The sequence below is a fragment of the Pogona vitticeps genome, chromosome 3 (assembly GCF_051106095.1).
Source record: "Pogona vitticeps strain Pit_001003342236 chromosome 3, PviZW2.1, whole genome shotgun sequence".
NCBI lineage: Eukaryota > Metazoa > Chordata > Lepidosauria > Squamata > Agamidae > Pogona > Pogona vitticeps.
In genome coordinates, this window is record NC_135785.1 from 60,389,042 (window position 1) to 60,401,650 (window position 12,609).

Sequence of the window (12,609 nt, forward strand, 5' to 3'; positions counted from 1 at the left end):
CCAACCCTTGTAAAGAAGACAGGATCAGTGCATGCTCAGTCTAAGGAAGAGTTTGGGGACCTTTAACACTGCTGGACTCCTAGTCTTGTCTGTTCCATCCAGTATGGTCACTGGTCAGCGATGCTGGGCGGTATAGTTTGATACCTCTTGAAGGCCAGAAGTTCCTTCCTATCTCTATACTGGCCTATAAAAAATGTCCTAGAGAGAGCCCTATATTTTGAGCAAATTGTTCCAGGTAGTTGCTGAAGCATATGAGCTGGGCCACATGCTACAGGGAGAGGCTGCTGGTGACCAAGGGTGATTTGTGTCTGTTTAAATTAAACCTGTACCTATATATCAGGAAAATGAAATGGGAAAACAAGCACAATCTCTAATAACAAAAGATGAGAAAGCCAGGCTGTTTCAGAATAGCACAGCAGGTGCCCCTGCTGTCTGCAGTTTTTCCGATTCTTGTCCTGACAGTTTCTTTCACGAAGGGTAGTGCCAGGCTCACAGGGATCAGGATGTGCTTAAACACACTGGAACAGCTCAGGCTTAGTAAGGGAGGGAACCCTGTTTGCTCAAATGGATGGCATTAGCCTGAGATGACTTTAGAGTTATGCAACATGCTGGCCATCAGGAAACCCTGTGCATTGGCCTGGTAAGATTTCCCAGCTGCGATCAAAGGAGTCTGCAGTAGATTACATAAACCACTGTTCAAACAGGGAAACTGCTTCGAAGAAATACCTAATTGAGAAGGGTACACCAATCACTTTATTTCCAGCCTTTTTTTTTGTAAATTATCTGAATGGGTCTTCAGAGTTTCTGGATTTGGAAACTAAGATATCCACTGAAACAAATGCATCTCATGTTCATTAAACATAATGGGCAAGCCACGATTTTGTTTTCTTCATTACTCAGTAGAATCTTGATAGAGATACAAGCAGATGTTTGTGTTGGTGGGAGGATGTTATTGTCTTTGCCACTGTCAAACTGGTCTGGCTCCATCTGAAAGCACAAATTCATTCCAAGTGTTCTTAAATGAGAGGGAAAGACTTGTGTAGCAGAGCTGCTGGGGAGATTTGGAAAGCAAATAATAATAATCGGGTTCTCCTTTGTCATGGCAGAAACTTGAAGAGGCAGACAGAAGAAGCCAGCATCAACTTGAGAACCTGGAAAGAGAGCAGAGGTTCCTCAAGCGACGACTGGAGCAGCTGCAGGGTTCTCAGGATGTAGAACGAATACGAATGGACAGTACTGGATCAACCATTTCCTCAGATCGCTCTGATTCAGAGCGAGGTTGGTATTTCTCCTGTGATTTTGACTTGACCATTGTTACATTTAAATGACAGAGTAAAATTACATTTACTTTTTTTTTTAACATTCCTTTCATACAACACTTCCTCTTTTTCATCCCTAGGTCATTTTAATTTTATTTGACTGGCCCAACAAATATGCAGGATGTTATTCATCCGACAATTTCTTCTCAAACAGTGTTCATGTTTGTCATAAGATGAGGAGATTCCCAATAATACTGGATCTTGGGGTAGTTACTTGTTGAAGTTGCTGCTCTGAAAACATCCCAGTTAGCACATCCCATTGTCCACGCTATCAGGAGATTCTGGGTGCTGTGGCAGAAGAACTAGTACTCCCAACCTCTGCTTTTACCCCTTGCCCCTTGGCAACATTAGTACAGTGTCTGCTTAATATTACTTCCTGATTCTCTGAGAAGGCTCTGGATACCCCTGAATGGACAGTTCCTTATATAATTAATGAAAAACCATTGTGTAGTGCCAGGGAAACTTGGAAGAGTTACTAATGGAAAGCAGCTGGACCCTCCTGAAAATTTCCATGAATAGGGCAGGACAAGTGGGTAATAAAAGCTGTTTGGAAGCACCTCCGATTCAGGTAGAGATACAGGCTTTGAAGCCCCACTGATTTTTCAGGACTGCGCTGGAAATCTGTCCCAGTGAAAAGTATGCAGCTTTAATTTGGTTAATATTCTTCTTCGTATAAATGCATCAATATGGCCACACATAATTAGGTGGATATAGAAACTTCACAAGGGTGCACCTGTAGCAGCTTGGGGTGAACTAGGTTCTTTCATTTCATGCATGATGAGTAATACTACATAAGAACAGAAATCTTAAAGAAGCACAGGGTTCAGATCCACATCTCTGGTTTTAATGAGGACTGTAGAGATCACAGTTACATGCACAGTGGAAAACTGCCACTTGGTAAATGTCATTTTTGCTTCTCCTCTAGGGAGAATCTAGCATGAATAACAGCATATGGGTGTATGGGTGTGAATAGCATCTGACATAATTGTTAGTTTCACCTCAATTTCTGTGCGCCTTAACAACCTTTAAGAATACTCAGAACTGAAGTTGTTCAAGATTTTTCTTGTTAAGGTACCTGATCATAGTTAAATTACATGCACAGTGTAAAACTGCCACCTGGTAAATGTCATTTTTGCTTCTCCTGTAGGGAGGATCCTTTATTGAGTGTTAAATGGAGATCCCTGCAGCTGCCTGGTTGCAGGCTGGGATTGAATCACAATACATAACACAGTTGCTCTAGCAACTGACTACACTGGTTGCTGGTGTGTTTCTAGGCCCAGTCTAAAATGTTGGTGGTTATCTTTAAAGCCCTAAGTGGCTTGGGACCAGTTTATTTGGAAAACCGCCTGCATCCATAGAGATCCATAGAGGCCTGGCTCATATGCCCACAGGTAAAAATCTATTCAGTTGGGGAACATAAGAGAAAGGCTTTTTCTATGGTGAATCTACCCTTATGGAATGCTCTACCTCAGGGTGTGTACATGGGCTCTGTTATAATGCAGTTGTTAACATTTTGGCCTAGTTGTGCTTTACACTGTTACAATTAATTGCATTTAATATTTTATTGTTTAAATGGGTGTGAACTGCTTTGAGGAGGCTTTGCCTTCAAAGGCCATGTAGAAACGTTTTAAACGATAACAAATAAAACACATAGGTATACTTCAGTATTTGTTGTATCTGTAAAGGGCCACAAACCACCTTTTGGAAACACTCACAAAGACATGTGTAACAGAAATGTTTTTGGAAGGAAAATGACACCAGTGTTACAGCCCTAATATAAAAAGTGAACAGTGCTGTGAATGTATGAATGACATCATTCATGCAAGGCCCTTATATTCTGTCTTTTTATAGGACATGTTACAGGTTTGTGAAACAGAATGATTAGCTTGTCCAATCAAGACAATTAAATTTAAACCTAGTCTGCTTTTATTTTAATACCCTTCTATGTTGAGATGGGATCCTTAGAGCAAATAAAGAGGCAATGTAACACCTTGCCTGGAGTCATTTTAGCTGCACAGATAGCATGAATAACAGCATATGGGTGTATGGGTGCGAATAGCATCTGACGTAATTGTCAGTTTCACCTCAATTTCTGTGCGCCTTAACAACCTTTAAGAATACTCAGAACTGAAGTTGTTCAAGATTTTTCTTGTTAAGGTACCTGATCATAGTAAAAAAAATCAATAGATGAAGGGGACCATGGATTCAAGGATTCCTCTGCTTGCCTGCGCATCCACTACATGTCACCCCATTCAACAGAGCCACCTACCCCTTTGTGTTGTATTCTCAGGAAGCTGAAGTAGCTGCCATGAGGAGAAGGTAGAGGAGCATCCTCTTTTCTCCAGACCAGCTGTATGTGCCTAAATCTGGACCCAGCTCTTTGGATATACTCTTAGAGCAGTGAGGTCTATGTGGCAATTTCTGCTAATCTCCACCTCTATACTGGCTATGGTTGTTTTGGGTGCACACCTGCCCTTCACTGTCAATCTACTTTGATAGATTATTTCCCACTCACCAGGAGTCTGTTTATCAGATACAGTCTGACAGACTTCAGACAATTAGAACAGGTTTCATTGTAGCAAAGATGGCCACCATTGAGAATGGCTGCCTTAAACGCGCACACACAAAAAATGTTATTTGGCACAAGCATTCACTGGATGAAGTGGGCGGCAGTGCCTCAATATTTATGTCCCATAAAACTCCTTTTTGAGTGTTTCCAACCATCTCTGGCCAGAATTCTATTACCAGTTTACACCTGCTTAAGAGAAGTTATGTAAATCTTTGTGGTAAATTGCCACTCATTAACAATCAGGTGCACATGCAGGAATGCAAGCAGCACCTCATTAATGCGTGGCAGTTTGGTGCCATAACTTACCCCTTTGCATGTGTAAATTGGTAATAGGATTCTGGCTTCTGACTCCAACAAGTACTCTGTGCTAAGCATGCATTGGTCATGAGAGTTGAAGAAGCTCTGCCCAGCATTTTGTCTCAGTCCTACCCAAGACATCCCTGTGCTCCATACGTCCCTCCATTAGTGTCCTTTTTCTTTGCAAATTTAACCTCTGGCAGCCCAGATATTTAGAATAGATCCTGTAAGTTAAGGAACTATGTCCTATTTATATTGTTACCTATTCAAGGTGTGTGATTAGATGACGTCTGTATACAGTTTGTTTAAGGTCAGCAATATATATTTTTTGGTTTGGAATAAATTAGTATAGATGAAGAAACAATAACCTTTTCTTTGCAGTGGCCATAGTTTAGGAGATTGTATCACTGATGTTCAATTTAATTCAGAGCTAGGTTGCTCAATACAAATATTCTGTTTTAAGATAGCAACCGAAAGTACTAATCTAGTCCAGAACCTCTTAATTGATTTGTCTGGATGATTTGAACAATTAATTGTGCAGTAATAAACTATGCTTCTTTCTTTGTTCCACAGCACTGACTGATAATTAAATGCTCATTCAAGATAGGTTAATTCAAAATACAAATATGATTCATAAGGCTATTCCCTGCTTTCTGCCCTTGCTTGATTCACTAAGATCACAGCATAACTTCCCAACGAAACTGCAGGATGTGGCCCCAATTACCTTGCACTGTTCACTGTTTAGCCATTTAAAATGAAGTGTGAACTTGCCCTGTGACTAATTTGAGTGTCTTCCTTCTTTTTACAGAAGAAATTGAAGTGGATGTGGAAAGCACAGAGTTCTCCCATGGAGACATGGATGATATCAGCACAACCAGTACGAGTGACATTGATGACCACAGCAGCTTGCAGAGCATTGGGAGTGATGAGGGTTACTCCAGCGCTAGCGTCAAGCTCTCCTTCACTTCCTAGGCCATGGTGCTAGGGCAGTGCAGCTGGTTTCTTTGGGGCAGTTGAAGTTCATGCAGCAGAGCTAATATAAGACACAATATTTTTCGTCTCCAAACTACACCAATGACTAAGCTTGGACGGATGCAACTCTAGGATAGCTCCATGGGTTCACAGGAGGGTGGGAAACTAACTGGGAAGCCAACTGGTCTCCCCACCATCATAGACCCCAAATCCCAATGTAGTGCTGAATCCATAGCTTTTTTGAAATCTGAGAAAGCACTCCTTTTATGTATTGCTGGACTGAGGTTTGCCCCTGTGTCATGGATAGTAGTGCTCAAGAGATTATTGCATATTTTGATTATTCAGGGCATTTTGGCTACTTGGACCCTGATAATCTTCTTAGTTTGTCACAACTGCTAATAAATTACTCCCCCCCCTTCTAAATCCTCCCCTGTCCAAGATCAACAAACTTGTTAAGACCATTTGTGGTGCTAATAAGTTAGAGTGAGGAAAAGATCCATGATCTGTTTGTAATAACCTAACTCATATGAGTTCCAGATTACAGGACAAAGTAGCCAAGGTGATAATAGTTTAATGGGTCAGCCTTTCCCAGTGAGTTTGCACAATATTACAAATGATGAAGCTCCATGTGTAGGCTTTTTAAAATTCCGTCTTTCAGTTCCCTTAAGAGAACAATGAAGGTGGACAGTTTTTGTGTACTCTCACCAGCAGAAGCTAGTCCAGTCAATGCCTTCTGCCCACTGGGTTCCTCCAGCCAGCTTTGATCACTTGTTACCTAAGAAATAACAATAATAATGAGAAGCTCTGCTCATGCCCCCCCCCTTGTGAAAAGAGAGGTGCTGCAAATCTGGAAGCAATTCCCATTCAGCTCAACTTTTTCCGCTGGACATTGTTTCAAGGCAAGAGCTTGTGCCGCATGACTTAGCGCTAGAGTATTGAGCTGTTAACATACCAGCACCCAATGCGACTGCTCTCTGGATTCAGTGGCTAAAGCAGTAACTCCTTATGTAGAATGATGCTCCTGACACAAGAGAGTGAGAGACAGAAAAGCCTGTGAAAGAAGTGATGATGATGATGTGCAGGGAAGGCACAGCCTCCATTCTGAGCCACAATGACCTTTTTTGTTTTTTGTTTTGCAAATTATTTTGATAAATGTTTGTAAAAGTTCTTTGGGTTAGAGAACCCTCCATGCGACAATGTCTTTTTAGAACTCCTAGGCATGATTCTGCAAATGTCTTTTGTAATTATTACCACCAATGGAAAGGGACCTGTTTTTTCTGCAGCTGTGCACAAAAGGAACAGGGGCTCTTCTCCTCAGGCTCGATGGCTCTTCCTTTTCGGTTTCCTTTCCGGACTCCCTGCCATAGTCCTGGGTCCATAGTTAACATAGCACGTGTCTTACGGTAACAGCCAGCCAGTCAGTTGTGATTCTCTGGTGAGAAGCCTCCCGAGAAGAACTCTTTGCTGTGGTCTTGCTGTTGACAAGATTGTATCCAATGTTTTGATCATTTTTTTTCTTTTGAGCTTTCTAACCTGCACTTTGAGGTCTTTGCTTTTCCTTTCAGCTTTTTAACTATAAGGATTCTTATTAATTGTTCCTTTACCAAGTTTAAACTTTACTCTTCCTTTTTTTTTTTTTAGAGACCTCATTTATGACACTTGTTTGAGACTTTTAAGTAATTTGCCTATCCCTAATTACTAAGGGAAAAAAGAGAGAGAAAAATAAGGAAAAAACACTTTATAAAACTCATAACTTATTACTGATTATGATTACTGGGTTGTTAATTTCAGTCCTGTAGATTTAATTTTATTGTTTTTAGATAGGGCTGGGCAACAAAAATTTAAAAAGACAAAATAAAAAAAAAACAAAGTAACCTCATTTAGCCGTGCAGTGGAATTGTGTTTAAATGTTGGCATATGGTTCTGCTTAATAGTAGCACTTTAACACCATTAAACATTTCTGTATCTGAAATGCACTGTGTTCTGCCATTTTGGTCACGAGACTTTAGAATACCCATGTTGTTTGTGCCTGGATTTTTTTTCCTTTCAAACCTATTGGCCATGTTAATAGATGACTCTCAATGACTTTTAATGTAGATCTTGTCTCGGTACTGATATGCTGCGTGTCTGTTTAAAACCACATATGTTATTAGTTCACCCAGAGTTATTACTGTGTCATATACTGCAAGACACAACTTTAGCACCTGTTTCATGAAATAGAAGCATAATCCCACCAGGGCTATAGTATATCCATAGCTGGGGTTTTAAAACTTATCTGTTTATTAAAGCCTGGATCCAATTGTATCCATTTTGCCCCTGTGACGATGTAACATTCTTGGTTTGCTGCATGTAGTCATATCTCCCTCTAGCGGCAGGAAAAAAAACCCTGTTTTAGTAGATGGGAATGAAACCACTGGAAACTGCAAGGACATGGATCTGTACATCTGTTTATGCATATGAAATCATGCTTTTTCAGCACAGCTCTGCAGAACTATCAGAATAACTGATGAAAAGTCAAATAAACAAAATTGCAGTAGGGAATCATGTATCACAGAATCGGTGAATATAGAACTTGGCCAGGGGCAGGGAGGTGATTCAATGGCACAGTTTGTACGTAAAGGGCCCTGACTTAAAACTCCAGCAGCTCAAGCAGAAAAACTGGGGGAAACCCTAGTCTGAGATCCTGTAAAAGGTCTCTCGGAATAAACAGTACTGAGCTATACTGAAATTTTGTCTAGCTCAGTTCCTTACTGTGCGTCAAAATCATGTAAAAATGAGGGTCAGCTATGGATTAGGGTGGAATAAGAGCCACCAGTATCAGATTCTACCCCCGTCATCTCTTTGTGCAAAATCAAAAAGCCAATAGTCATAGGGTTGTGAACTACTACATTTCTCTGCAACATAACAGATAAGTATATATCTCTGAGATGAAGTCGTGTTACTATATTATTGAATGAAGTAGGCCTATTTTATTGCCATGGAGCAGGCCAACATCCTACATTGCTCCTACAAAGTATTTTCTTGGCAAAACCATGTCTTCCATTGAGCTGCCTTTTATACCTTAACTTGGTCCTATTGCTTATACTTGAGATGCTCTTTAATTGTATTTACCCCTCTACAAAAACTTGGATGCTGATTTGCAGCACAATCCTATGCATGTTTGGTTCAAAGTCTCACAACAGGACTTATTCCTAGGTAAGTATTTTCATGATTTTGCAGCTGTAGAATAAACTTAAGGCAAAGTTAACTGCTTTTTGGCTGAAGAGTAACTTTAAAAATGCAGTCAGAACCAGGGTAGGGATGAGGATAGTGTATCAGAACAACAGCAAGCAAGCTGGAAACAAAATTTTAAAATGTTCACTTCAAGAAGATAACTGAACTCCCAAGTTTGTACTCCTTGTCTCTTCAGTTATTTTAGCATCACAAATGTTTGCTCACTAAGTATACAGCAGGTATCTATGAATATATGTACGGTTGTTTTTCAGTGCTTGCTGTTTTATCTAGAACGTGAACCTAAAACCCCAGAAATGTATGAACATGTGCTTAGACTGTTGATCTAACACTGTGCCTGTTCTGTCAGCTCAGGCCTCAAGTAATTTCCCAGCCTTGCTACATTGTTTGTTTGGAGATACAGTACCAAAATGCTTTGCAGGAAGTCATTTGCCCTGCCTCTGAGATTTATCCCCTACTCCAAGTTCTCTTGTTTAATGTGCTGGAAGAGGGAAGCAGCTGTACACGCATGACTACTTTTCACTGTATGGTGTCTTGGATGAACCTGCTGGGCTACATTTTAGCCTTGCCTCGTACTCTGTGATGGGATTCTGCAAGTCTCATGACAATTCAGTTCAGGGTCTATAAGCGGGATCAAGCACAGTTAAAATGCCAGTCCATTGTGAGACCATACCTCAGGAAACTTTACCTACAAGTAAAAGCTGTATGAAAATGGCAATAGCTAAAGCCACTCTTTTTTTCATTCTACAATTTTTTTCATTCTACAAATATGCCCAGCAGACTTTATGCTGAAAACCTCCAAACAACAGACAATTAGCACAAGTTCCTACAGTTGCACAAGCTGGCTGAGAAATTACCAGAGAAGGACCAGTGAAAACAGAACCATCAATACCATACTTTCATTTAAAGGCCCACTTTTCTTCTCCATAGTCATGTCATTAAATAATCCAGAAGGACATCTGTTATCACTCAGTATAGGTGATCAAATTACATGGTACATCCTCTTTTTAAAAGATAACTTGGGTAAGGTAAGGGATCCTTTAGTAGAACTAAGGCAAAAGTTGTATATATGTGGTTAAGCAGCTTTAGGACTCATAAATACACTGAGATAACTGTGAAAGGTTGTGCATATTGAATCTATAGCATGTTATTAGCTACCACTGGTAGTGGTTTTGAGTAGTGCACTAGGCAGTACTTCCTCCGACTCCAGATACTTGTACAGTTGCCACCCTCCCTCTACTTGCAGCACAGCATATGGTAAATCCTGCCTCCCTGAAGGGAACAGAACTAAATAACATCTCAGGGCCAATTCACACGATCACTGGATGCAGGAAAAAAAAACGTGGGTCCAGGTTTAAGCAAGCATTTTAAAAATCAATAACTATTTAAGAAGTAGTTTGTACAGGACTTCCCAGTGGCTTCTATGACTGAGCCTAACACAGACAGAAATGTCACTGTTCAACTTTTCATCCATGACAGGCTATGTATGATACAGCTAACAAAGACTAGCAGGGCAGAGACCTGACTGCAGAAGACTCAAGCACGCCTGACTCTGTAATGGTTAATGGCAAAGAGCTACGTTCCATCGTTACTATAGTAACATTTATGGTGTACATGGCCCCACAGCAGAGACGAACTTAGTACATGTGAGAAATAAAGTCTGTAAAAATACAGTACATGGCCAACGCAGAGGAGCTGGGCAAAGGGAAGATCACTGTAGGCAGCCTTTTTAAAGAACAAAGGCAGAGAATGCTGGAAACTTTGCAATTGCTCCAACCTCACAAAGCAAATGAGTGTGAAGCCTTCCCTGTACTGGCTTCAGTAGGTCTAATAAGAAGGGAGATTCTTATACAATATAAAGCTCCAACTGACTTAATTAGGGCATGGATCCAGGCAGATAACCAGCTTGTTGGCTGTTTCAATCTGTTCAAATAGATTACCGTATTTTACCGTGTATACAACCCACCCAATGTATAACCCCCCTCTAATTTTGACCCTTGATGGAGGCAAAGCAGTTAATGGGCAACTGCTCCTCCACCTCCGTCTCCTGCTGCTGCTGTCTCCACTGCCCCTCCAATTACCTCCTCCAGTGCAACTGCCGGGACTCACCTCCAGCTCACGGGAAGAGGCGATCTGGTGGCGGCAGCAGGAAGAGGCACCTGAGCGCGCACGAGTGCTGGTTTCCCTCCACCTCCGCCTCTTGCCTACACCGTCAGTCCCAGTGGAGGTGGTGATCAGGCGGGTAGGGAAGGCAGCAGCAAGAGGGACCCAAGTGCGTGTGAATGCTCCTTTGCCTCTGCCTCCTGCTGCTGCTGCCTCAGGGCCACCAGAGGGGACAAGCAGTGAGCTCTGGAAGAGGCAACTGGGCAGCAGCGGCAGCAAGAGGTGCCCAAGCACACATGCACAACTGTTTCCTTCCGTATATGAAACGACACTCAATTTTTCCTCTATTTTAGGAAAAAGTGTCGTTTTATACACAGAAAAATATGGCATGCTCCATGTGAATGAAGAGCTCATCAGACAAGTGAACACTTCCTGCATGTAACATGCCTGACTCCATTATTAAATACAACAACAGAAGAGTAAATCAAATTCAGCCCCCCCACCCCCCAATATCGTTGGGTTATCTAATTGTCTGGAAACATTTCTGATAGTGTTCTTGTTGGAAGATGCTGATGTCCATGTTCAACACATGTTCAGTAACATATGTACTGATGTGTATTGAAATGTTAAAAAACCAGTTTTTCTCTGCATTAAAAACTGTCATGCTGTGTAGCTCTTGGATTTCAAAAGATCAGTCTTGCTAAACTACATTATATACAAATCTTTCTAATGTTCTATCCAGCAGAATGCAAACAATTCCAGCATGACATCTGTCTGAAAATCCCCACATTTAATTTCTCTTCTAAAACTCTATTTACTGTTTTACAAGAACAGAGTTAAATGAAACTGCAGTTTAACTTTCCTAGAGTTTAAAGTTTACAGCTGTTAAGTTATCCTCCAACTTAAAAGGCAGCTATTATATTTTGATGCAAAGTAAATATGATGTAGGTCAACCAATTTCCCCTTCACTTTTTGCGTTAGGCAGTGCCCGACACCCAAACTCAGTTGTGTACTAGTCTATTTTTCTCCAGCTGTAAAAAAACTTGCCACCAAGTCTCTTTCAACTTTTATTGAATTATTTGTTTCCTTTGCAATGTGTGTACTAAAAGGGGAATCATATGCAGAGTGCTGTTTCTTCGTAGTAATACTGTACTGGTTAAGGAAAGCAATTCAAGTCTAAACTGATACATATCCTCTTGACAATATTTTCATATGTATACATAGCTCAGCATAAGCTTATATTTAAGATTTCTGCTATCATTGTTTTGTTCCCTCTGAGCTTTTCTGAATGTTGATGCAGTTACTAAATTGGTGATGTAGCCAACTACTTCTTTGAGGAACCAAAAGATGCAAAATAAAAAATTCCAACCAATCCCTGATTGATGCTCCAATTGACCAGTGCCAGTCTTTAAAATAATACTGAAATGTTGATCACAACTCTATAATGGTGCAGGGATGGTGCTGACAAAGTTGTTGAATTTTTCATCAGTGTAAACCCTTTTTTCTTTTGTTTGTGGCCATCTATATTAACTTGTTTAAAATATACAAATAAATTTTATGAAACTTTATTTCTAGTAAGGTTGTTATCTTCCTTTTTCCTGTAGTGAAAGAGGACATTCTCTATCTCTCGAGGATGTCCTACTTCTGCTACATAAAATGAACGTTTTACAGTAAGTGCCAAAGTTGTTCTCATGCCACACCATTTATGGACTGTAAAAAGCATTAAATTGCCACCAGAATGGTTACATACAACCATACTGGTATAACTGTCCTAATACACGGTCCTCAAAAGTTCTGCAACAAACTGTTTCCATATACAATTATCACATGGAAGCTTCTGCAGGTCTGCACTTCAATAATTGCAAGCTCAATGTTCCATATAGATGAACACATCTCCTGCAGCAGCAGCAGAACAGAAGTACAAAGTGGAATAGACTCTCCAGTGCTAGACACTCTTTCAGCCCTGTGGGTTAGAGCTATGTCATATATAGGTACACATGCAAACTTGAGCTGACTTGAAAAGACAAGTTTTTAGGAAACAAAAGGACATATATGAACATAACTGGATGTTTTAACCCTCTTTAAATAGAGAACCTCCTTCATGGATTGCTGCCTTGT

General features: G+C 40.6%; 1 protein-coding gene across 4 annotated transcripts in view; it reads left to right on the forward strand.

The window, feature by feature from the left end:
* Positions 1-12,059, forward strand: part of MXI1 (MAX interactor 1, dimerization protein) — a 122,102-nt gene extending 110,043 nt beyond the window's left edge. For 2 of the 4 annotated variants that reach the window (XM_020779817.3, XM_020779819.3), the window contains exons 5-6: positions 1,107-1,278; positions 4,994-12,059. In XM_020779817.3, coding sequence (XP_020635476.1) covers positions 1,107-1,278; positions 4,994-5,157 — 336 coding nt within the window. In that variant the 3' untranslated portion in view covers positions 5,158-12,059. The remainder of the gene's footprint in view (positions 1-1,106; positions 1,279-4,993) is intronic. The other 2 variants (XM_020779818.3, XM_078389521.1) reach the window with 1 other exon arrangement.
* Positions 12,060-12,609: the final 550 nt, after the last annotated feature.